Source organism: Falco punctatus (assembly GCF_963210335.1).
Source record: "Falco punctatus genome assembly, chromosome: 5".
NCBI classification, from domain to species: domain Eukaryota; kingdom Metazoa; phylum Chordata; class Aves; order Falconiformes; family Falconidae; genus Falco; species Falco punctatus.
The window spans coordinates 53729161-53757043 of record NC_137584.1 but is presented as its reverse complement, the minus strand read 5'-3'; the positions used below and the strand labels follow the sequence as shown (position 1 = coordinate 53757043).

At 35.3% G+C, this 27883-nt stretch overlaps 1 protein-coding gene across 2 annotated transcripts in view; it reads right to left on the bottom strand.

Moving 5' to 3' along the window:
• Positions 1-27883, bottom strand: part of AHI1 (Abelson helper integration site 1) — a 104025-nt gene that overhangs the window by 54936 nt on the left and 21206 nt on the right. For both annotated transcript variants that reach the window (XM_080390105.1, XM_080390106.1), the window contains exons 5-18: positions 27648-27802; positions 26501-26708; positions 25550-25742; positions 23690-23785; positions 22034-22219; positions 19803-19955; positions 17662-17794; positions 16597-16720; positions 14101-14330; positions 12613-12716; positions 11894-12012; positions 8435-8565; positions 7013-7153; positions 4812-5014 (exon numbers count right to left, since the gene is read on the bottom strand). In XM_080390105.1, the coding sequence (XP_080246231.1) occupies positions 4812-5014; positions 7013-7153; positions 8435-8565; positions 11894-12012; positions 12613-12716; positions 14101-14330; positions 16597-16720; positions 17662-17794; positions 19803-19955; positions 22034-22219; positions 23690-23785; positions 25550-25742; positions 26501-26708; positions 27648-27802 (2176 nt within the window). The remainder of the gene's footprint in view (positions 1-4811; positions 5015-7012; positions 7154-8434; positions 8566-11893; positions 12013-12612; positions 12717-14100; positions 14331-16596; positions 16721-17661; positions 17795-19802; positions 19956-22033; positions 22220-23689; positions 23786-25549; positions 25743-26500; positions 26709-27647; positions 27803-27883) is intronic.

The following is a 27883-nucleotide window of genomic DNA, read 5'->3' as shown; positions in this document are numbered from 1 at the left end:
AAACCAACCAAACCAACAAGCCACAGAAAAAAGAATAGCTGTTTGTTCAACTTTTTCTAACACAGGCAACTTAATTAAAACTGGTGAATTTAATGAAATGAGAAGCAAAATTCATTAAAATTTCCAAAACCTTACCTTATAACAAACTACTTCTTCAAGACATATGAAGTAAAATTTTGGCAAAGCTTTCATATGGTATTAAGCATTTTACCTATATAAAGCTTCTAGTAATACTTCAACCATTTCATATCAACAATCATTTCAGGCAATCATAACAACTCACAGTATCTGCTTGGTAAACGGAAAAAAGTTTGTAAGAAGTTTTTTTATCCAGTAAATGAAGTGTGTAGGGTTATATGATTTCAGATCCAAAAGTGGTTCCACCATGGCTTATAAAAAACATCCTTCTAAGTCTGCAACTGGGAGTAGCTACGTTTAAAGTAATAATTGCAACAGAACTTCCTGGAGTAAGAAAAGCATTTCCTAGAATTCTGAAGAGGAATACTGGAAAAGGAATAGGAAATCGTACACAGCACTATTCAAAAGCACCTATTTAATTTAAAGACCCTCATTCCAGTGGAATGTATTGCGCAAGTCATCAGAAAAATGACTGCCTATGTTACAGGATCATGTTACCTGCTAATATGATAATTAATGAACTAAACCCCAAATCTATCATGCAGAGTGCCATATGGATCTGACTTGAAATTGCTATAAAAGCAAAACTGGAAGAAATATAACTTCATTTACATTTTAAAATTCAACTGAACTTTAATGATTTTTTAAATTATTTACTAATCTGATGTAATGAAAAGAACATTAGTAACTCTTATGGAGAATTACAACACAACCTACTAATAAGTAACACAATAATGCCATGCACCTGTCATATAACTTTTACCTATATCATATATATACTCCATAATGTAAGAGTAATTATAATGTGTTAGATCAAAGATCCATCCTTACATTTTTCAACAGTAAAGTGTAGCAGGTAAGGCACATAAGTTTAGAGTGATCTTTCTCCTGTAGGCCATTTCACTTTCATCACTCAGCAGTTCAGGAACCTCTTGAGCATCAGCTGGCAGTAACACTGGTTCATTGGACCAACAGCTTTTGCTTAATCTCTTCTTCATGAATTTGCCCAAAATCTCTGTGAACCCACGTACACTCCTGACCTTCACAGCACTCTGTGTATTTAATTTCAGCCCATGTCTCTACTTCAGCTGTAAGAAACAATATTTTTTTTCCAATACTGTACCTGATTTCATGTATTTATGGCACAACTTTCCTCTCACTCATCTCCACCTGCACCACCCTGCAAAGCTGAGGAGCTCTAGTCAATCTCATTACATGCAAGCTCTTCAACAGCTCTTGGCATTTGTGTTTCTCCTATTTGAACTACTTCTCATTTTACTATGTTATTGTTCAGAAGGGATGTCCAGAACCAATTACAGTGTTGAATACATGGGCTCATCCTGGATTTCCCAAGTTGAAACACACAAGCATCCCTCTCATATTCAGTTGGAGCAGATCTTATTTATGGTTTTCTGAAAACTATTCAGCTACATTTTTGGTTTTAATAAGAAATAAAATTAAGTGCTTTTGTGCCTTTTTTTTTTCCTCCAACTATGGCATACACAGTATAAAAAAAAAGGTTTCCTATTCATTTGCAAGTTTTCTTTGGGAAAAGCTTATAAGAAATTTAAGACAATTCTATGAACTTACTGAAACGAGGGTTTAAAAATACTGCAAATTTCTTGCATGGGTGATAGATAAGATTACAGTATTCTGTACCTCCTCTGACAGTTTGCAGATAAAAATTTTTTATTGTAGGCACGATCAAGTGAAAAAGGTCTTTCAGACTGCTGAGACATTGCAGCATTGCCTTGTACTTGGCCAAAAATGTTCACAGAATTGGCAACGTTTTAACAAGAGTCCTCAGTTCGTACCTCTGGTTTTCTACCTTCAGGTAGAAGTTATAGTAAGTTACTATAGAACTCCTATGTTCCTGATTTGCACTAAAACCCAGAAGCCAAGCATGGTGTTTCAGATTCTACCAAAACCAAGATGACCTGGAAGACAGATTCTTACAAGACTGACAATGGTAGCATAAAAAATACACACCCCTTCAGCATTCATCTCTGCCTCTAGGTCTTTGCTGCAGACAAAAGGATGAGTTACCATCTTCTTCCACCTCATGGCTTAGACAGTATCAGTATCATGTTCATGTGCTCATTAAAAAGGTTGCATATTTTTTCTGAAAAGCAGTGGCTTTAAATTGTTCTGTTTTCACACAACAAGATACATTTGCATCTCAACTAAATTCTAAAAGGAGACCATCTGGAATGACTACACAGTACAGTATTTGATGTATACTATACCAAAGCATCATATATGACCATACTTTACAGTCCTAGATTTAATGATGAAAGCTCAGTAGATTTGATGCAATCTGAGGTATAAGCTTCTGGATTCTCTCACAGTACCTACTCCCTTAATGACTTCTGGCATGGTAATAAATGCACTCAAAGGACAATAAAAAAATTAAAACAGTTTTAAGTGTTTCTGTATACAGGAAAGAATATTTCCACATTCTACTTGAATAATACTGCACCAAGTACCAGAATTTTGGTAACCACTGATAACCTTTTAATAACACTTTTCACAAATACATTGTGAAGTATAGACCAGAAAAGCCAATCATACTTCTTACTAATTTAGAATTATTCACATGTTAAGAGATGAGGCAGCCAATATAACTGATTCCAGGACTAGTACTACAGAGATGCTGTCCTTAAGTGCTACAAGTTTTTTCTCTCCTTCAAATTTTAGCATTAAAGTTTTGACATCTGAAAAAAAAACAACCACCCCACAATTTCAGAGCTAGGATATTATTTATACCTTTAATGGAAGCCCTTCTCCCCATATCTACAGAACATGCATCAATCCCTTGTCATGCAAAGTTACAAACAGGTATTGTGACTGCTAGATGGAAGTGAAATTTTAAATACATAAATACTAACACTGGATGAAAAGAACTTATGAGTTCTTTAAATGAGTAGAGATGGGTTAAGTGTTTTCCTATCAAAAACTTCTGTGAATAGAAACATATATTAGCATTAGTTCCTTGAGACAGAGATAAATAATAATTGCTGCAAAGATTCACTATACTGTAATTTCTCTATGTGGCAAAAGGCAATTCTGCATTCCAGTTTCATAGAGAAATTAATTTTTACCTTTTGTAACAAAATGTCCTAGCCTTTGTGAATTGCTAAAGCTTTAGCCCAATATTCAACTCTTGGTTTTAATTACACATGTTCTGGGCAAACAAGAATGGTAATGTTACAGAGGAGAAGAAAAGAAACTTCCTCTATCATTCATTAAGGTTCCTGTTTAGGCAGCAAAGAAGAAAAACAAAAAAAAGGGAAAAAGAACCCCAAAACATTGATTCTAAAAGGACCTGAAGACACTGGTCACAACACAAAAAAAACCCGTCATACAGGATCAGAATATTCTCTATTTCTATCTAGCTTAAACCAAATTTTAATGTATTTACATTACATTCAAATCATCTATCTAAGCCGCAGACCTCTGAACTGCACTTATAAGTTATTTTTACATCCATTAGCTGCTGCTGTTAAGTTCACACATTTCAAACCCAGAATACCCTGTGTTGGCAGATCTGCTGTTCGGAGGTTCCAGCACCTTTGTCTCATAAAACATGACCCCAGGCATGACCTCAGGCCTGGTTTACTGTCTACAAAGTATGCTGCTTGTCCCAGAACGGTAAACCCAAATGCAGTTCTGTCATTATGAACAGTAGTTATAACTGAACAGCGCTATTCAGGAATATACTGCACTCTTGTCGCATGCAAAATTGTCTGAAGTTGGTGAATTTAACTTAATTAAATTTATTGCCAATTACAAAATGTTTTAATTACTGACTTGGGTATTGAGAAATAAGACAAACAGTCAAACACCCAAAGAAAACACTTTACCTCCCTCTTTGTCTGTCTCAGCTTCGCTTCAGACCCCCTCTCTCTCTCCTTCCTTCTAGTCCCCAGTCTCCTTGCTTTTGTCATTATGTTACACTCAGTCCATTTGGTAAGGCAATAGATGGGCCAAGAGAGTGGGATCAGTGCAGAGCGGTTTGCTCTTTTTGTCTCTCCTTGTTTCTTACTCCTTTCAACTGCTTTGGTGCTGGTCCTCCACCAGCTGAAGTCCTCCTCTTGGAGACTGTACCTGTACAGCATGGACTCCTCCATGGGTTGTAGTCCCTTCCAAGGTTTACCTCCTCCCACGTCTTCTTTTGTGTCCTTGCACATCTCCCATCTTTCCCTTCATGCCTACTGCGTTATCTCCCCTGTATCTCCATTTGTGCATCATTTTGGGTCTCCTGCATCACCTCTGTGCTTCTTTCTGTGTCTTCTTTTCTGCGTCCTCACAACCCTCCTCCTGTATCTCCACTTGTGCCTCCTGACATGTTTCCCCTTTGTGTTTCCTCCTCTACTTTGGTGTCTCCCATCCCTCGTAGCTACTGATATTTATTAAATATGTTTTTGCAGAGATGCCACATGCTCTACTGTTTGGTTGTCATCAGTACTAGGTAAATAAAACCCACTAAGTTTTAGACAATCTCTTTGAAAGAGCTACTTACAGGTGCATAAATATTAGTGAGAGACGTCTTCATTTCTGAAGAACAGATCGCAAGATTACATACATATGTTCTGTTACATGTATCAATCCCAAAATATGTAGTCTTGTCAGCCAAAGTTCATATTTCTGGAAATTAATCAAATTTGACTTACCAAAACAGAATCAAGTTTTTGTTTCACCTTCTGCATTCTCATTGATGCTCTTGCAACACTGACAAACTGATCTGCTGGAGACATCACTGAACTATTTTGTACAGGAATTTCAGAGAAACTGCTAAAGAACTGTGGCCCTCTTGGTGCAGCTGTGGTAAGTGATGAACCGAGATCTTTTACAAGTTCAGCTTCCTGTTGTGCAACTGTGGAAATAACCAATATTAATGTGTCAGGTGAAGCCTTACGTTGCCACGGGAAAAAAACCCAATTGAATGATAGCTGTTGTTTCGCCAGCCGTATCTTCAGTCAAACACCATCAGAATCTGTACTAACAGTGCTATATGGAAAACATGAAAATGACATAAAATTTTCCCCACAGTACCTCATTTCCCCCTAACTCTTCCTGATCACAGTGCCTCCCCCTTCTGTTATCTGTGTTCACTAACCTCTCACACAGAAGTGATATTTTTGTATTGCTTATAAACAAGTGTTCTCCATGCAGATATATCGAGGGGTGGGGAAGAGAAAGGAATTTTTCAAAGGCAAGAAAGTTACAGAGCTTGCACTGAGTTCAAGCCAGCTATTTTACTAGGTACGTTTCACATTTTTTTCGGCCTAGTTCAAGTGAGCTATTATACTCAAGTAAAATTTCAGAAGTTTCTACAGGCATAGCAGACATTCTTAGGAAGTAGCCTGTTCTAGAATAGGATACTTTTGATGAAAGTTGTGCTTGCTGTAATTTAAACAATTTGTTTGACTTTTTCAAATTTTGTACTGTGGTCTCAAGGAACAAAGTTTAAAAAAATTCATGAAAGTTTTGTCTAGGATATTCATGAAACTGTTGGTGTATGTAAAACACATACTGTTGGAATCTTAAAAACTGTGTCAATGACTGAAATTAGTATTACTATATGATTAACTCTTTCAACACTAAGACAGTAAGACTACCTTCTGAAAGCAAAGCGTGTGCTTTTAACCAAAAAAGGAACAAAAAATTTAGTAACAGACAATATAGAAAAGACCACAACCTATGCAAAAACTTACTGTCACCAGTGACTTAGTTAAGCAGTCAGATGATACAACCAACTACCAGTGTGATATCTGAATGATCTCTAAATACACACACGCATATATATAACTACCCTATGCTTTTTAAAAGCTCACTGTCTGCTGAACAGTCAAAAAATTTTGAAGTTCTCCACCTGAAAAATTGTTCATTGCACTCTAGAATGCAGATATCTTACTGGGTTGAAGTTTAGCACTGACTATTGAATGTAAAGTCATTCCACTTTATTTTCCTGTAAAAGTCAACCAGTTCACCAGACAAACTGTGAGATTTGATATGAGTAATCTCATTACTACGTGTTATTTAAAAAAACAAATATAAAAAGACAGGATAAGCTTTAGAAATCTATGTTCACTGCAAATATAATTCAAACAAAAATCTGTTACAGATATGCAAAATATATTGCATAATCTGTATCAACATTATTTACTATCTAGATGCAACAGGACCTCTGAAACTAAGTCCTTAATTGAAACAATGACATTGCTCAAGCTAAGCACAAACACATAAATATCAGAAAAGCCTGCAAAAGACAGTCTGATTTTTATTTTGTATATCAAAACCCGAAAGTTAATCTTGAGTTGTCTCTTTAATCTAAAACAGGGAATAAACGTATCTCTCTCATAATGACACCACAGACGTAACACCTGTTTATTAGAGCAATCTGTACTCTCTCATCCATTTCTAGACAGCTTCTGAACATTATTTTGCAAAAGCCAGCACAAAATACTGAGATTTCTATTAAATTATACATGAATTTTCAGAATAGGTGTATTTTCTGGCTCCATAATCCATCTTGATATTGAAAAGCGGCTTTTAAATATCATATATAGGCAGCATCCTACAAATAAAGTGCAATAAAAATCACACAGCATGACATACAATAACATTTAAACTTAAGATTACAAGGGACCTCTGGTGATTGGCTGGGTCAAAGCCCCTGCTCAAAGCCGGGTCACCTACAGTAGACTGCTCAGGGTCATGTCCAGTTTGGTTTTGGTATCTCCCAGGATAAAGATATGTATTATCATCAAATAACTGTTTCCTCTTTCCTTCAAAAGAAGTATAAATATTAGCAAATCACTTCTGAAAATAAAATATTTATGGGCGTGTAACAAGAAAATGTGTACTGTACCTTTATAATCATAAATGTATGCAAGAATTGGCTGGTTTTGACCAAAGGCACAAAATAACACCATGTGTTCATGTGGGTGAAAGGCGACATCACGAAGTGGAGATGTGAAGGGGAGTTCAGAATATATGGCCACCTGATCTCCTATAGAAGTGAAATATGATTAATTTGGAAATTAACCATGGAAATATATTTGATACAGCAAAACAACAGTTGGTTAGAGCTTGTATTACTACAGGGCAGTGACTGCCACTGTAAATACCCTTCAGTCAATTTCATTCTTGAAAGTTAGTATTTTGTATAAGACAAAAAATATTGCATGCTTTTAAGTTAGTGAGAAAAGTTAGTGCTGTTCCAATAGTTGCAGGAAACCCCAGAGGATGCATCAGGTTAGCAGAGTTCTTGTTCTGATAAGCACATTCTGGAAAGGTGGCGTTCCACAGTACTTGTGCTTGCATTTTGCCAGATAGCTATCTTAGCTGTGGATTTCAATTATATAGCACTGACAATAGCAGTGAAAGTTGAGCAGAAAATAAATAAAAATAGCTCTTCAGCTGATGGCGTTATGAATGTAAGTACAGTGTGTAAGCAAGTCAAAGTATGATGAAAACATACTATTAACAAAGTTCCTCCTCCCTCCTTTTATTCTTTTTTAAAGTTTTCAGATTAACTGTGTAGTGGCATAGATGTTTCCAACTATATTAGCTTACATGGAAAGAAATTAAAACCAGAACTGTTTGTTAGCTGCCAGTTTTAAAATATTTACTTCTTCCTTTTTAAAAATTATTTAGATCATAATTGGAGAAAGAATATAATGTCATCTAAATCAAGGACTGTATCCTGCTTTCTACTGTTATTTTTGTCCTTTTTACCTCACTGCACAATAAAGATGACAAACTATTATCTTACATTTACTTAATATTTTTCCAGAAAGATTTTGGTAGCTATTTTGAAATTACTACATTTGGGGAATAATTCATGAAGAAACCTTATATTATTCCTAAGGCCAAAAGCACTCAGTCTCTGACCACCCTTGGGAAACAGATGAAGTGTTCCTCCACAAAAGCCTAACTCCCAAATCCAAAAACCACAACAGATAGACTGAGTTGAGTTAAAACATTTTTCTGCATTCTGTTTTAAGACCTTCATCCACATGTAAAGAATTGTAGAACACAAAACGCTGAGCCTCAGGTGCTCTGTTCCTGCTGGATATTCCAAATGCTACATCTGCCTATTCATTTCCTCTAGAGAACTAAATCTTAGAGATTAATAATAGCTATTTAAAAGGTGGAGATAAGGCTTCAGGATTAAAGAACATCTATCCTGAAGTTTTATTCCATATAAAAAATGTTTCAATAAAACTTACAAAACCCTTTCCCCCCTCCACCTTGACAACCTGGCTTAAGACCAAAAATAATCAATTACCTGTTTCTGGATTCCAAACATAAGCCTTTCCATCTTCACTTCCAGAAAATAGGAACGTACCACATGGTGTTAAGGTGCTGTGAATCTTTTCTCTGTAATTTGTGGCACCTATGTATTTCTTTGTAGCCAAGCTAAAAATAAAGAATAGTTTGCAAATGTAGCAGATACTTTCAGAATAGACAATCTAACTTTTTATGTGTCAGTGCTCAGAAAAATCAATACACCTTGCATCCCAAACAGACATCTAAGCACCCACCTTTTGCAGAGTGCAATGTTTACCCTTTCTTTTCCCTGGCTTTCCTAATGCACCTTAAATTATACATGAAAGTATGCATTCTTGTTTTTCAGCAGGAAATGGAAATACCCAGATCTAGATGTAGTAATTTGCATTTTCTTAATCCTTGGCTTTGCAAAAAATGGGGAAATTGGCACTATTATATCAAGTTCTGCCAAAAAAAGTTTTCATTATGCTACCTTGATTACATCCCAGTAGTGTTTAAATTTATCCAACAGCTCTCTTTAGCTCTTCAGACTAATATCTCCTTGGTTAGGAAACCAGCAGTAGAATCAACAAATTTTAGACATCAATGTTTATTTACTACTAATATTAGTATTTTTAATATGATTTTGCAACATCGGTATCCTATTCATTTTTTTCAGTGAAACACTATTGGTCAGTACAGTAATAAAGACCTACTAATGAACTACTGCCAGTTTATAGGCATCAAGCTGGGGAGAAACTACAAAAGGATTTAAAGAAGCCCCTTACAAGCTGGGTTATGCTATCTTAAACATGGGGCACAGCTTGGAAAGAGATATGAAAGTTCAAAATGAAGACTAATACAGCAGTAATACTACTATGCAGAATTTGAGGCAAGAAGAATGGCAACAGGCCATGATAGCCCTCAAAGACAAGTAATTTTGAAACATGTTACTGCAGAAACAGTGGACGTACACTGGGAAAAGTGCAGTGCAGTTAATATGACAGGAATATTATTTCTAACAATATTCTGAATAAATATACCCTAGATATAATTGTATTTGGCAAGCAAGAGAAAAAGATGCTTTAATGATCACAGTGCAAGACCATATTAGCCCAAATATGAGTTTCAGCTGCGTGAGTAAGAAAGATAGTATCTCTGAGATGTCATGTAGAAGAGCTCTGCAAGATGTAAAACTAACCTGCACATGAAACCCTAAGGAGAGGTCTGAACCAAAACCAAACCTCTGATCACATACCTGAGTGACAGGACAGCAGCATTATCCAAAAAGATCAAAAAAGTAAGTAGAAGGAGGAAAGTTAAGAACACCTAGCTGTCAATACAAGTGAATTGTGTTGATCTGTGACCTCCACCCCCTCTTTTCTCATGCAGGGAATGAACAGTTAATGCTGACGCGTAAAATTATCACTGCTGGGTATCTGACCCTGTGGTTTATTGACAGACTTAAGCCAATGTAACTGTGGGATGCGGTCAAAGCAGCAGTCCTGCTACTGTCCTCTCCACCCTTATTTTCCCAGGCTCTCCCTCATTTCTTCTCTAGTGTTTGGGCAGCTATCAGATGAGATTGATCTGATAGTTGATTAAAATGAAAATTAATCTTTTGTATTTGTAGGCTGATTTTTAGTTGGATCAGTTCACTGATCTGACTTAGCCCGCATCAAAAGATCTCTACAGCTGATAAAAAGGAAATGCTAGGAATACATGGCCATGGGTGTGGGAGATAGGAGGAGATGGTGTGTCCTATGGATAAAATGGCCTAAAGAAATTGTGAAACTGCACACTATATTAACCCTTTCTGGGAGATTAGTATGCATGTCATTTTTTTTTCTCTCAAAGTAAAACACTCTGCCCTTTCTAGGAATGGTAGTGATAGAAAAACACTATCTGCCTCAAAAACTACAGGTTTCCTCTGTTAATTCACCAATTTCAAGCTTCGATTGAGTGGATAGTTTAGCCTTCTAACATGGTCATTATAATTTATCATTTACAATAAAAGATGAAGAGTGCACTATAAGACTGGAAAGTCTTCAGCTAGTTCAAACATCCAATCCAAAAGAATCATAGAACCATTTAGGATGGAAAAGACCTTTACATAGAGTCCAACTGTTAACCTAGGACTGCCCAGTCGACCACTAAACCATGTCCCTAAGTGCCACATCCACACGTTTTTTAAATACCTCCAGGTGGTGATTCAACCACTTCCTTGGGCAGCCTGTTCCAAAGCCTGACAACCCTTTCGGTGAAAGAGTATTTCCTAATACCCAACCTAAACCCCCTTGGTGCAAATTAAGGCCATTTCCTCTTGTTCTATCACTTGTTACTTTGGAGAAGAGACTGACCCCCCCTTGCTACCTCTCCTGAGAGACAGTGTGTGTGTATGTGTATATATATATGTGTGTGTGTACCACACATAAAAGTATATTCTAAAAGAATATAGTTTCTCATGCTATGAGAGTGGAAAGGTATTTTCCACAGGTTATTTCATGAAGAAAACTAGGGACCCTTAATCTTCTGCGTGGCAAGGGGATGAAGGGAACCCATGAAATTAAGAATGAACCCTATAAAATAAGCATTCATATATTTAATGTGACTTTCCAGAAGAGAATGTTCAGGTGCATCTTATCAATGGGTGTAACTGATAGGACTGAGACTCTTCACAGTTTCACCCAGTGAAAGGACAAGAGGGAACAGACAAAAATTGAAATATATGAAATTCCATTTGAAATTAAGAAAAAAAGATCTCTTATTTTGAGAACAATCACTAGAGCATGTTGCTCACAGAAGTTGTAAACTGTAAGGATATCCAAAAAACAACTGGACAAAACTCTTGAGTAACAGGCTTTCATACTTTGATTGTTGGGGCTGGACTGGACACTCTCCAACCTCAATGACTCGAGTGATTCTGCAATCCCCTTGTTTTTTTATTGTAGTTTATTACAAAAGAATCAAGCTCATAATTTTTATTTTCATTTTAATAGTTAAGTTAAAAATATTTCACGGCCTGCTTAATATACCATATATCACTGCATTTTTCAGTATTTATGATGACAAGCTTCATTCCATTTTATCATTAAAACACTCTTCCCCAGTCTTAACAATGAGAAAATAACACACAAACACATGTCATAATTTCAAAGTTATTATCAAGCCCAGAATGCATTTTTAAAAGTTAATTCAATCTTCAGGAGACTAGTGCCTTTTCCTTCATGCCACCTTAAACTCCCAAGTAATCTAGTAATTTTTGGATATTCTATTCTAAAAGACTTACCCAATATCACACAAAAGGTCTGTAATACAGCAGTATTTTGAAATCATTTCCTAACCCTAATATTGCTATCCTTGATTATTAGGACATCTTCTCCAGAACTATACATTTAATAGTTTTATGTACTTTATTTGCCCAAGTAAATTTTAAACCAAAAAGGAAATACACACTTCTCGCCAAAAGTCTACTTACATTCTGAGATCCATGATTCTCACAGTACTGTCTCTGGCATGGATTAATAAACGCCTTCCATTTGGATGCACCTCCAAATGATTTATTGGTGTTCCTTTAATATCATTTTCTTTTATTTCCTACAGAAAGAAGGAAAATAAAGTAAAAAACAAACAACTTTGTTTTAAAACTCATGTTTTTACAAATCATTACTCATTTTTCTCTTGCATTACTCTTTTTCTGCCTACTTCATTCTATTTGGTTAAGGAAAACGTTTCTTCCTTTATTAAGGCATTACATCCTAAGCAATCAACTTTTCAGAACCACAAGGCAGATTCTGCTGTGACTCTGAACTCTTGAGACACAGTTGATGAGAGAAGTGCTGACTCAACATTAAGCCTTTCAGGTATGAACAGGTGATTTGTAAAGCCTGTGGTCTATTTTATTGTTGCCTCTAGAGAAAAAAAATATTGCAATAGTATTTATCTGTTAATACAATGCTATTAAAGCTCAAGCATTTTCATATTTTACATACAAAAAATTGAAGTTGTAAAACAACTCAAAAGTTTTAAGTCAATGAATCACAGCATATACTATCAGCACTTTTGTGCTGTTATTTAAAGGAAATACACCTTTTCAGTTAAACAAAACAATTATAAAAAATTTGAACTCAAATCAAATTACTAGATTTGGAACATTTCACATAAAAATGATGACACTAGTTTAAGAAACCTATATACCTTATCAATCCTCCATTGTTGAAACAGGTGTTGAGAACTTCCTTTGACAGATGTATCCCAAACTATTATCAGTCCTGAACTATCTCCTGAGAACATGTGGAGCCCTGTGAAATAATGTCTTATCAGCAGAATACCACACAAAAGAACTAACACAGAAAAGGACGCATGAACAAGAAAACCTTTTTCTGTTATTTTTGTGAATAGGCAAACACCAATTCTTTCTTCTCTTTTGCTACGATACACTCATTGTAAATATGTTTTGCTCAAAATGCGTGATGTAAGTTGATACCATAAATTTGGATTCAGCATGCAAGTCAGATACTGGAGTGCAGAATATTCTTTTTTTCATTTTTACTCATATTCTGAAACCAACAAAAAGTGAGCATTTATAGCTCAATGAGCTTCACATGATACTCAGATTCTTGACCTATACGTTCACTGAGCATCTTGCACAAGAACAAATACTGTTTTCCAACAGTTGTTCTTAAATTAAGCACAAATATTTGTTCTTTATAAAAATGCAACTCTTTCCTCTTTGTAGTACCTGCTCCAGTGAATACCTCCAAAAATGAACCACCTAATTACTAATGATGCCACCAATACCAGAAAGTCAAACACAAGTAATTTATTCATTCACCAGTCTTCCACTTCCCACTCTCCACTAGTACGTGTCAGTACCTCTCAATCACTTTTCTGCTGTTAATCTCCAGCTAACATTAGTCACAATAGTCAAATCTGTCCTTTTCTGTCAGTTTTTCACATTCTCTGTCAATGTTGAGAAGTTCACCACCTTCCCACTTCTTCAGTCTAGCATTAAAAGTCTCACAATCTAACTACTGCTGCTCACTATCTTCATATTGACAACTTTGAATGACAACATAGTGGAGCTCTTTGCTACTGTTCTGATCATGCGATCATGAATCATACTGTTCTGAAGTCTGTTCTGAGAATTCTCTAGATTTCCTGCTTCTGTTTTTAAGTCAGTACATAATTCTTCCACCTGGAAAAATTCTAGCCAAACCTGCTTTTTTTCCAGCTTACCTCTCTACGCTAACTGCTAGGCTTTCCACCTGCATCCTCATGCATTTGTCTCCTCCGAACAGGAGCATCTGTGCTTTACATTCTGCAGACTTTTGCTGCAATACATACAAAACATTAACTAACTAATAACAGCTAGTTGTAGGGACAACAAAAACTAAACCATGACCAAAATTTGCCCAGTCATCATTGCCTGATCACTACACATTTGTTTGCCTGTCCTTTCTACACTTACTTTTTGTGATTACTCTCCATCTGTATCAGGGATTGTGTGTCCCTTTGTGGTCATCCAAATAAGGCATCAAACTAACGTATTAATTACAAACACAGCTAAAAATATTGTAATCTATTACACCATTTTACCTTGCCTCTATGAAATAAAGCAAACTAGGAATGCTCAAGTTGGTCTTCAAGTGAAGACTATTTGAAAAAGTAATACTAAGCACGTACCTTCTGCATCAAAACAAAGCGTGTTGATGAAACTTTTGTGACCATCAAGCTCCTGCAGCAGTTGCCCATGGATTTCTTTCACATTTGCATTCCAGATTCTAATCACTGCGTCATAACATCCTGTCACAACCAAGGAGTCAGCAACTGGGTGGTACTTTGCAGTGTAAACAAATGAAGGATGAGGGAAAACTCTCACTGCAGAGGCTGCCTGCATGTCTATTTTCCACATTCTAAAAGGAAAGAATGTGAGGATATCTACTGTAGAAAGCAATCACACACAGCTATAACTGAATACCGTATTTTGTGATAGTGGTTCTAGAGGCAAATGCTAGCAAACACTTGCCAACACCTATTTATCCTACCAATTTGTTCCACCTATATTTAATATGGTACTTTCTAACAAGACTTAAGATACAGTTACATAGTACTCTGTCTTCAGAGTACATTCGTGACTACTTACTCATTTAATGGACATTTTAAAATACTGAAAAAATTCCATGGAATGGATCAGTTTCTTTCTTTCCAAAGTTATAACCAAATTATTAAGACCTTCTGGGGAATCACTCATTTAAATAAATAAATGGTAGAACAAAAAACCTGCAAAAGGAACATTTAGGACCACTAAATATAAATAAAATCCACCAAAAGTTTTTAAAATAACCATTACCTCCCACATATGATTGTGATCTCAAGGATGTTTTCTTCACATAAATTCAGTTCTTACAATTAATTTATTTCCTATCCTTCACCACCCATAGCTGTAAGATCAGATTTTTCTTAGGAAGTGTTTTTTGTTTGATGCTATATGTTTTATTATTGAGCCTTCCCCAAACATGAGTCCATAAAGAATGGAATGGTACCTGCATCATGAAATACAGGTGGGCACATTTCAGGGTGCTCAGTTACAGTATGCAATTTAATTGTTTGACTGCCACCCCTCCAGGTGGGGTAACTACTTCTGGTGGCTAATGAAGAATTCTAAGCTTACTCTGAGGTGAGTTCATTACAAAATTGCAATTTCTTAGAGTATTGCAACTAACTTGCAACTTAAGGTGCAAAGTTCACAAGGAGCCTACCTATCTTTTAGAATGATTTTGCTCTAACAACATAAAAGTTAATTTATTGTTCACAAATAACATGGGACTAAAGCTTGGGAAGGCTCAAGGGTAACGTAAAACACTATATAAAAAAGAATTCACATAAGTTCCCAAATTTCCCTCCAAATTGCTTTAGAATTTAGCCTGAGAGATGATCCAAGTAATAAACAGATAATGACTTTAATTTTGGTCCTCATCCTTCAGTTCTACCATAATTCAAGAGCAAAGTGCTCCCAAAGTGAAAGGGAAAAAGAAGAAACTCCTTGCCTAAAAAATTAAGGCTTTTTAAAGGAGCTTAAGGCAACGGACAATAAATACAGGAACTAATAACTCGTACAGTGACTATGCATAGTACACAGAAGAAGAGGCAGACCACTACAGTTTCAATTTGCTGCCAAAAATTCAAGAATTGAGGAACAGCTAGGCCTTCTTATAGGCAACAAATGACTGAATCCGGTGTTTACTTCAATATTAAAAAAAAAATCTTCATTTAATCTGCTTCCAAATAAAAAAAATGGGCTAAGCTCTTAAAATACTCTTTTTCATGCCTAAATATAAACAGCAAAAAACAAAACAGTTCCACACATACAATACATCATTTAACAATTCTTCTGGCATTTCAATTATGCAACTGCCCATAGCATTACTGCATTGCATAACAGAAACAACAGATAGGGATCTGAAGAGCTAAAAAACAAAACAAAAAAACCAAAACCCCTCCACCCTACAAAAAATTATGAAGTTTCTCAAAATAAAATTGTGCAGTATCACAGCTGTATTTTCTTGTATTTCTACAGTTTTGAGGGTTTTGCTTTAAAATATTAACTTGTTCAAGGTTTAAACATTAACACTGCATTGAAGTACACTTTTTAATTGTAGAGGAAAAAGTGTACATATTCAAGTCTCAGAAATAATACTATCAAATTTCATTTACACCAATTTACATTGAATTATTTAAGCATCCAAAAACTAGGGGAAAAAAATTTAAAATTACATACATATGTACAATGTGGCAAATTTATATGCATAACTTGAATCTTAATCTTTCAGCTTCCTGTCTCATGTTTAAATTTGAAAACTTAATATTACATTCATAATATGGCAATTTCTCCAAGGACAGAGTATGCCAGCTGTCTCAGTGACTTCCTGAAATCTAAACTTTTTGGTCATTTGCTGCACTGTACCACAATGTGACAGTTTTTGGAAAAGCTTTGTTTTCAAATACATATACATTAGAAATCAATGTATAATCATGGCGTGATTAACTCCATCACAATTTTTATATTTACACTGTATCAAATCTTTAATTAAAACATTGTAGCAGTTTGTAGTAAGACATGAAATTGGACCACTTTCTTTTCTGCTTCTGATGCTGCCAGAACACCTTCATCATACTCACCTGACAGTGCCATCAGAGGATGCAGTAAGAAGGTATTGATTGTCTTTTGACCAACAAAGATCATACACTATGTTAAGGTGACCATAAACTTCTCTCAGGAGCCGTCCAGAAGGAATATCATACACTAGTGAAGTTTAAATACAAAAACATTTTTTTTAAGTATTTACAATAAATTATATGCAATTATTAGTACAAAGTTTAGTTTAATCTTAGGCAGAGTTTTTGCTAGCACAAGTTAAGTTTATTTATCTTCTCATTTTCAAAGAACAAGATCAAATAGTTGCTGGATATGCATGGATGGCATGCATATACTTCCATCTAGTGGTTCATGGATGTCACAGATGTCTTAGCCCCTAAGAAACCCTTAAGAAACAGCCTACTTGCTTTAAATTATTAGAACCAGATTAAGATTATAATTTCTATTTCTTTTTTAAAAAAATGTTGACAGGTACACGACAAATCTTTGAAATAGATTAATACTGAGATCATTTTCTGGGGCTGTTCCTTGCATTTAAACATTTAAATAATTTTTGTATACTTAAAATACTGTTCTCTCTAAATCTCAATGTTCTTATGCAGGATTTAAGAACTGTGAAGAAGCAGTCCCAAGTATGAGTAATAAGGAATATTTGTAGTTCCAACAGAAATGGACCATGGAAGACAGATGCTGCCAGTAGTCTTTCTGGAGATGACAATATTGTGGGTATCTTAACTTTTCATGACAAAAAGTATGCATGTGCAGTGGGGGCTGGAAAAGTTATTTTACTTTAAAACTTATTATCAGAAAACATGTTCTTTAGGCAAACTGATTTAGTATTTCCATTAGACCTCTGCACAGAAACAGTGGGATTTCATACCGTTAAACTGTGTATACACTACCACATAAGAAAAGCTAATTCTGGCCCTGGTAACACAGAAAGAGCATTTTCCTCAATGCTTTTCGGTGCACACAACAATTTACAAAACATGCTTTAAAACTCCACAATTTAAAATTACATCTCTTGCCCTTTAATGTCAAAACTACATGAGTTATAAGAGAAAAAACGCCAAACATTTTAAACTTACAAGCAATGGGATAGCCATTCCTTCCTGCACATGCTGCTGCCAGTGTTCTCCCATCATGAGAGAAGCGAATACAGAAACAGCCCATATCTCCACCTCGCAGTGAAAACAGATGCTTGTTCGGTATGCGGCAAGCCTAGCTTTTCAGGCAAGAATTGGGATAACACAGTTATGAATATTAACTACCCAATGCTTAAAACATTCTGGGTTGCTGTCACGCAACAAGTTTTAAAAAGCTACTAACATCTTAAGGGAATTTAAAAGAAAAATTCAACCTTATAAACAAAGACAGTTCTGCTGCATAACTTGGGCCACATCTAGTTTGCCCCATTTTTACAGACAACTAGCAAGTTTTAAAAACCTAACTAAATGTAAGATTGAATTAAAATTTCTTAATCTTAAGAAGTTCTTAAAGATTACTATCGCCAATAATAGAAGCTGTAGAGTTAAGACTGTAAGTCAAGCTTCTTTAAGGAGTCTAAGCACAACTTTTATAAACTTAATGATTGCAGAGTGAACTCAAGACGACTAAGTACAGGCACTCAAACTTTCGGTCTACCAAATCACCTTTAGCATTCCTCATCTGTATTTCAATTCCTGATTTTTTTAAGCATAACTGGAGATGAAACATTTTTAAAAACTGCACAGGTATAATAGTCCCCCTTCCTCTCTCCTGAAGTATTTCCTCTTTTTCACCCAAGGGCTTTTTGTCCAGAACTAAATTCAAAGGGCAATTCAAATATGCAGAGTAGTTATATGATTATTTAACCTAAACCCGATTTACCTTTACAAATGAAACATGAGTATTAACAGATTCATATGCATTTCATATTTAATTAATATATCAAATAATTCATAATTCTATAAAACATTTTGGAAAAATAACTTCATCCATCTATCTATATGTATGGAAACATACAACTGTCTTGTGGTTCTTTAAAAAGATAACTTAGATTCAAAGGCAAAAATTAAATGCATAAAAAGGAAATAATAATTCTGAATGACTATTCATTTTTAAGCAAGCACATCTGCTTTAATATTCTTTGGCTAACAGGCATGCCAAATCACACTATCCTTACTGACACTTTTTCACAAGACAGTGCATCACAAAATACATCACTGTTGCTACTAAAGCTCTCCAACATTTACATGGACTGCTTTAAGTATAAGTGAGCTGTCAAATGTAATTTCTATGATGGCAGGTAAATATTCTTAGGATCATATTTCTCTTAGTTTCAATTACACACTTATATTCAGAATGGCAACCTTCTGAAAAGTAACAAACATTAACATAAATATAGGTATCCTGCCATTTTTGGTAAGAAAATTTCCATTGTAAAAACAGACTCATCAATTCTTTGCAATTTTATTACTGTTAGCAAACATTACTGGCAAATAAAATTAAGTCCACGTACATTTATGTGTTCTTTTTAAAAAGATCTGTACAAGGAGTACAGTATGGAATCAAAATAAAGTTCAACATTCTTCGGTAACAAGTCTTTATGTTATATTATTCAGTTTTTGATAGAACCATGAACTCATGCTAATGCCACTCTACAGAGTAATATGAAATCACTGCATGGACATTCTATATATAGTTGCAAAAATATTCCCGTTTTATGGTTGCTTATTTCCATTAGCCAGAGTGACCTAGGAGTTAGGATGAAGTCAGCAAGAACCTTCTTAAGAAGGTTCCTCAATTAAAGTTCCTTCTGTTATGCTGTAAAAATAACTTTAACGGAGGGAATTAAAACAAAACAAACAAAAAAAATAAAAAAAAGAAAAAAGCCCAATCACAAAACAAACAAAAAAATATATTTCCAATCAAGCTGAAATCTGAGATTTGCTATCTTAATTCCACTGCCTGAACAGCCCTACACTTTCAAATTCCTAGACAAATCTGTCGAGAAAAATATGTGACTGTTCCAGGAAAAAATGGTTAAATCGGTCACATTTGGTAAAGAAGATAAGCATCCACTACTACGTTTGAGAGTTCTTTATGTTTTTTATTTTGTTTATTTTTTTAAAAAAATTGATTTAATTAATTACTTGCTTCATAATACCTATATGATAAAAATAAAGTTATAAAAAGACAGTCGATCTTTAAATTATTTTCCTTTAAAAAACAAAGAAAAACATTTCACCTGTCCAGGCAATCTTGTCCATTTAAATGGTTCCTTTTTCTCCTCTGTAAAAGGTTCATGTGATTTTTTAGATCCATCTCTCTGAAGCTCACACAGTGCTGCACTACTTTGTTCCTGCTGAACAGCTATCATAGAGCGGAAAGAAGGAGCAACCTTAAGGGAAACAAAAGTAACTATCAGGAAAAAGTAGTTTTAAAGTTTTAATTTCTGAAAAGATTAAAAGGTACTTTTTTAACTTCAAATGTATTGCATTATTACATCTGAAAAGTAGAGACTGGAAAAAGCTTAATACACATAGACTGCATAGCCAACACTAACCAGCAAGTCAGAAATTAATCTGAGCTTTCAAAGTTGTCAGTCAGATGGTATTAAAGATTTTTCAAATAATGGATACTTTTCTATTTTTATTAACTATCCAGGCCAGTGAAAATCAGTAATACTCTACTACCTGGTGAAGGTGTTGTGTTAAAATAAAAATAAAAAAAAAGAAAAAAAGAAAAAGAAAAAAAAAAGCATTTCAGCACGTACATAGTTCCAGTGACATTAATCTACCACCTTCACATCAAAATACTGCTTTGGCAACAAAACCCATTCATGATACCAAAAGATATTACCAGCGTTATGTATCGAACAAACCATGTTCAACTACTGCAAAGCAAAAAGGACTGACATTTGTGATGTTAATCCTGGGTCAAACATATATACTTTCCAAACTTCTGCATTTACTGAACTTTACCTACAAGTTACACCAAGCCTGAAAACACAGTAAGCCTTAATGCTGTGAAGCAGCCTGGCAGCCCCATGACTGAGGGGGACAGAGGCCATTAAGAGGCAGCTGCAGTTCTGATCAGTATCACTAAGACAAGTTCAGAAACACATCTGAATACCAGGCAAAATTAGTTCTCGTCCCAGCTGACAGTTGCTAGGTTCCATTTCAGGGTGAATAAATGTCTAGGTTCCTGTGACTAAAAAGGGAGGCTGGACACCTACTATGCTAGTAGAAACCAATTTAGGAGCTTGAATCAGTTGTTGACACATAGATGTCTACTTCCATGCAAGACGCTGTTTTATCTGAGACATCTATTTTCGTATCTACCGGCCCATGCAAGAAGTATGGGATATCTGGGCCCTTCTAGAGAACCAGGAGACAAGGCAGGATCTGTAAGAGATCTTGAATAGAAGCACAAATCTATGCATAGAAAAACGTATCATGCCATGGCTCTTATCTGGAGCTCAATCCCAGCCTTGGCAAGTCTGGCGTTTATCAGAACAAGAATGAAATTGTATCAGTAGCCAACAGATTCAAGTCAAGCACAGCTCAGAAAGTTGCCCATTCATCACATCACTTGAACTGCACAGACAACTGTAAAGTAGGGGCAGCTGTAAACCAGTGATAGCACCTAAACATAGCAGGAAAACACTTAGACCATGGAGAAGACAGGCTCAGAAAACTTCCAAAAAGATGAAGCACAGCTGCTCAAGGAAAGCGCACAGAATTCTTAAACTACCTCAGCAGCTGACTGAGCAAGAGATGTGCAGATATTCCAGTACACAATTAGAAAAATGTCCCAAAACCATAAGAACTAATCCCACAGATTAGTTTGGGTTTGTAACACATCTCAGAAGGCTTCCACAGATGAAGAAAGACTTAAAACAGCTGCAAATACACATGGAAAATTATGTAATAGAACAATGTTGTACTCACATTGTAGAACAATAAATGCTGTATTTATTTTGAATACACATCTCTGCGCATTCCAATGTAACCCTGTCTCTAAAGAAGTTTTCATTTGAGAAAAAAAAATAACTCATTATAACTTGAGGGTGCAGGGAATCAGAGTTAAGTGACCTACAACTTATCTCACTTACAGAATTTACGCACCTGCATGAGTCCAGTGACTTAAAATGCCATTTCTCTAATGAGAAGGAATATCAAACTTCAAGAAAGAACCCTGAAAGTTTTCTGTAATTGGCAAAATATGAAAAATTGCAGATGTGAAAGTACACCTATTTTTCAAATATAGCTATGAAGGGCTGAGTTTGGAACACAACTTAAGATGCGAAGTTACTATACCTAGTTATATATTAGTTATTTTATATACTGCATTTAAGTGCAGCTTTTCTATACGTGCATACAAATACACACACTCACATGCTCTAGCTAGCTACTAGTTCCTACAGAAAAGTCTGCATATTTGTAAATATATTTATACATTATATATTTCACTTACATGATCTGGCAGTTTTATGCCTCTTACAGTTACATATAATGTTGATGGGTAACGCTTTCTAGGACATTTTACCCACCAGTCATAAATCTCAACAACATTCGAATGCGACTTGGTCCTTGGAGGAGGGTAATACAACTGCAGGCGGAGTTTTCCATCAATGTTTAGAACTCCATTTGCACCTACAAGCTGGAAGGGTGATCAAAAAGAGGAAAAAAATGTGTTACATTAACATAAAAGTAGCAACAGTAATTATTTCTATTACCTTAAACAACTACAGTATACACTCTTGAAATCCACTTCCCATTGGGAAAATACACTATCCCTAAAAGTGGTAATGAAATAAACACCCTCAGGATCAAATCACTAAGATTAAGCTTAGATGGCAGCCTAGTTTTGAAACATGCTTTATATGCACAAAAGAAATATCCTGTCTGTGGGAAGACCGCTGCAGTACCACTTTCTTGGTAATTACTACTTGCTGGAATCACCTAAATCTCAAAGGACTCTTCAGATCTGCCCCTTTTGAACTCTGCAGCAAAGGGCATTGGTAAGGCTTTGACTCAGAGCAGAAGATACAGCAAAACATCACTCTTTCTAATTCAGACTTTCAATCTTTCCAATCTTTCTTACTCAGAGAAACTAAGAATTCTCCCTACTGAATGAAAGAACTAGTGTACTTACTGTGATTAATACTGACTACTGTTCATCAGGACATTTCTACTTTCACTGGTACAAATGAAAGAATAATGCAGACAGATGCAGTAGGAATGAAGAACAGGTGACAATTTCATTTGTATTTATTTACGAGTTGGAAATGAATCCTTCCCTTTGTTCTGGAGTAGGGTTTACTGGATGCCTGGATGCACAGTTCCCACCAGCTATACAGCCCAGACATGGAACAGAGGTCTGGTATCCCAGTTGATTCATCCTGGGCAGAGCTGAGGAGAGACTTTGTATGGAATGATATGGGGGTCCCTCTCTCTTCCCCTAAACATGCATTCCATTATCTTCTCCTCTGTTTCTTATGTTGGGGACTGCTCAATGGCTGTCAAGATCTACCATTCACAGGGGTAGGTGTAAATCCTTCGGCAGATTAAAGGTTGTCAGCTCTCAAAGGCCAAATTGGCACATTCAAGTCTCTCCTAAAAGGGTTAAAAGGTTCATGACATGCTGGCAAAATTATCTGTACCTCATCGCTGCAGCACTTTCATGCAACTAAAAATGACAAGCATTTTATAATTAGACTTGGGACTCTTTTTCAAAGACTGGCCAACTGAAAATGTCACCAGAATACAGAATAGCTGAGGTACAGAAATTAGTGGATTTGTCATTTTCTTTGTGGACACAATCTCACGAACACACAGAAAACCCTCAAAGAAGACCTCCTCCTGTAGTTTATGAAAAAAAAAAAAATCATGCATGTTTTATACTTTCTTGAAAAATACTTAATCTTTACTGTCAAGCTTGTTACTGTGAATTTTATCAGGTGAAGGAAGAGGTAAAGGAGAGAACAGCCAAGCAAGTGAGGATTTGTTTTTCCATCTCTGTTGCCTGGAAATATTCAAAAAATGTTTTCCCACTTAGTACGGTTAGTATCTTTTAGACAACTGAATAAAAAGATTTATAAATTTTGTTTCATTTACACATTTGCAATACCTTTAGAAATGCCCAACAGATTTTTCGGAAACCACATTCCCGAACTTGCACATCAGAGTTGGCTCTCACTTCATCCATACTTAGAAAATCAAGGATCTGAAAATATTGGTAGGAATATAAATATATTTTTAATTAATATATACCTCATGATAATTAAAAAAATACTGCTTTAAATATGCTAGATGTGATTCACTAAATTAAGCAGATTTCAGTTTTAAGCAATTACAACAACAGACTTCTTCCACACAAGTACACAATCAGAAAGAACACATCCTTATGCATTTACCTGATGATTATTAATTGCTTTAAAAAAAGAGAACTTAAGCCTGGTCTTAAAAAAGTATTCTTGCTTTCCTTCTGTCTCAATGTGTAAAATTTCATAAATTCTATATAGTTCACAAATCTGAGAGCCAAAAGCAGCTGCATGTTAATGTAGCTGGAAAATGGCAGTCAAAGAGTTAGTTTTCATTTCCTAGCTTTATCACCTATGTCATAGAAAGGTTTGGGTTGAAAAGACCTTCAAAGACCATCTAGTCCAACCCCCGCTACCATAGGCAAAGACATTTTCACTAGATCAGGCTGCTCAAAGCCCTGTCCCATCTGACTTCAAACACTTCCAATGATGTCCAAAACATTCTTCATTTTTCTAGTCAGTGACCAGAATCTTCTTATATTTAGGCACTCCTGGAAGTTTATTTGGCATACAAAAAAAAATCCTTGGAACCATGCTTTTTTCAAACTGCTATTTCATAAACCATGCTGAAGTCAAATGCATATTTTCAGGATAGTCATGCTTTTGGTCCCAACATTAACATGATTTCCATGAAGAATCTTTACATACCATTGCAATTACTTTTGTGCTAAGCAACTAAGGACTCCTATTTCTATAAATGTGTGTTTATGAATATCACAGAACATATAGAAACATACAGCGATATCATATATACAATCTATTTGAAATATAAAAACCAAGGAATGAAAAATATTTCCTGTATTAGGTTTCCATTTTCAGGTTACTATAGAACAGGGGTCCTCAAACTGTTTAACCAGGGGCCGGCGCGCGGATGCAGTGTCAGGCAGCCATCTGCGGCTGCTTGGTTCCCCCCCCCAGCCCCCGGCGGGGGGGGCGGCAGGGGGGTTCTGTAAATACCGGGGGCCGGATTGAGGACCCTGGGGGCCGTATCCAGCCCGTGGGCCGTAGTTTGAGGACCCCTGCTATAGAATCTCTCTTTACAAATACTGAAATACTAAAATCATGTTGAATACGTATCTTACAAATTTTCTTTTAAAGAAAAAAATGTATTGGAGGACACATTAATAACTACTTTGTGAAGAACAGGAGAGGAGTAGATGTCTAAAATGTTAGTGGACAACAAAGCAAATAGCTTGCTCGTCGGTACAAGGGAAAAGAGGTGTTGCTGCAAGCAGGCAAACTCCATCTTTAAGTTTCTGGTACTTAAGCTTCTTCTCAGATTTCAAGAATGTGAAAAAGTAAGAAGTTATATCCTTTGTACATGGTGCCATCGCTCCTGATCTGGAGCAACGTTACCAGCCTTTCCCAGATGTCTGACAGTGATTTAATAAGAAATCCTCCTTACTACTAGCAAAGCAGTTTGCGTTTGTTTGGGGGTTTTGGTTTTTGTTGGTTTGGGGTTTTTTTTGCTATTAAAAAATGTTTGCTAGTATTAGCAACTACCAATACCACATTTTGGTATGTCCATTGAATTCTTTATCTTAAGACTATGCTATTAACCCAATATAACTGAACAAAAACATCCAAACCAGTCAAATATATGCTGTTGAAGAAACAAACAGAAAATCATAACATGCATAAATTGGATGAAAAATATTTAACCTCACCTCAAAAAACAGGATTACCAGAGGGCTTTCTTCCGTGTTTTGAATAAAATAACTAAAACGCTCATTAAATATGACTTGCTCCTCCCACTCTGGAACCGTTGATTTACACTGTCTGAAGTCATATGGTTGGGTCATAATAGGAAGAATGTGCTCTATTTGTTCTTGCTCATAATAAGATGAGACTTTCCTCTTGCTGTTTGAAAATTTCCAAACAGTTACAATTGCTATAGTGCCTTAAAAAAACCACAACTCAAACAAAACAGTATTATTCAATTACTCAAAGCAAAGAGACAAACAAGATACCATTTGTTTGATTTTAGAAAAACATTTCTAAAACCACCCAAAATTTAAGACAGTTTGCAATATATATAGATGCTACAGTTCAAAGAAATGCTAAAGTTCAAAATCCTAACTATCAAGTTACTATTACCAAATTTATACATAATGATCACGGCAGAGTCTACTGCATAAACACTGTTAAAATTTGTTTTTCAGGAAAATTACGCATAAAGACAGTAAAAGCAAGTAAGTGAATTGATTAGAAATATGAACAACTAAACCTCATTTCAGGATTTTAAAAGTTCTTTTATAAAAAAGAAAAGGCAGAAACTATGCTACAGGGTTTTGCTTACTTATTCTAATCTTAGCTTCTACATATTTATGAGATGTAGGAAGCTTTCTCTCTGGGAACAATACAGAATGAACTTTGCTGTAAATACGGGGATTTGAGAGCAATACAGCAGCATAGAGCATTTAAAAGTGCTCAAAAGAAAAATATCACCCTTATTTACTGTAGGCGTATATATGCATTATCATAGATGTAGAAACTAATGAATGACCTCTAAAGCTTAAAATGTAGCATTATTTTCATTGTCATATTTAATTTTTTAGGGAAGAATCTATGTATTTACAGTAATCACTGATAATAGAAATAAGTTTTTTAAAAGTTACCTGTGGTCTTTCTTGACATATAAGCCACTTCTCTGATCAACAATGTGGATTTTAACCATGGGATGAAATACCAGGAGATCAGTTTTAAGTTGATCAGATCGATGGATATAAACTCCTAACACAAGTTCCTCATCAAAACCAAATTTAGACTGAGTTTCCGAATTCTTCATTTCCTCGTCATTTTCTGCAGCAATTTCTGTGTTTTCTTCTGGAAATAGGAACAAAGTAAACAGAGTTTACTGTGTTCCACTAGTCACAGTTTAAAGAGGTAAAAATGCTCGGTATTGTCTTGGCAATCAATAGTAAAGTAATAATATTTAACATGTTCTTTATGTAATAGATTAAAATAAAATTATCAAATTTGCAGCATTTTCAACATGTATGAACATACAAATGGATATCTATTAAAATAATCCATTCCTATTTACATTTTTGCTTAAAATCAGAGGTGTTCCTCCTCTTGATTGACAGATTCTTCTGTGCCACAATGACTTAAAATCCATAGTTCAATATCCTGTTCTGGACTACAGCCTGTAGTAGGTTTTGTCCATTTTGTGTTTTTTTTTAAGGAAAATTTAAAAACCAAGATAAGCAGAAACTGATGCTTTCTCCTTGTTCATTTTCCCTGAATTTACCAAATAGTTTTCAGAACTTCCTCATTTACAAGTTACAGTGAGACCATCATACTTAATAGATATCAAAAGACTTACTCCTCTTCAATTTCTGTGATCTCAGTTTTTTAAACTAATTTCTTATTTTGGCCTCCACAATATAAATAAAATATAAAAAGACAATATGCATCTAAGGAATATAAAGGTGGTATATAGTATTATATTATGCTTAAAAAAACCCATTTTTTTAAAACTATTTATCAATCTCAAAACTATTTACAGTAAATGAACTCTCAAGATTTTAGATTGATACGTCAAATAAGTTTCCTTACAAATTAGCCTCAGAACTGGAAGAACAAAAATACAATTAAGTAACTACAGAAACCTAAGTCAACAGCTCAATCATTTGTTACTGTGTTACTACTACGAACAAATATTTCTGTAGCAGTAAAAAAAAAAAAAAAAGAAAAGAAAAAAGAAAAAAGCTTGCATAAAGCAGCAAAGCAGCAAATAATTCAAACATTTTGTTGGCAGACCTTTTCTGGCTTTCTTTTTACCCTTCTTTGCTTTAGGTTTCTGTTTTTCCATGCTTTCCTCAAGTTTTTGTCCTGATGTAGATAGTCTTTTCAGTGACTGATTTTCATTGCAATTTTCTGCTGGATGATGCTGTAGCTCAGAAAGGGACATTGCACTGCAATGTAATGCATTACTGTCAGCAGTTGCATTCTACTGCATATATGGATACAACAGCTCATTACCATTATTAATCCAC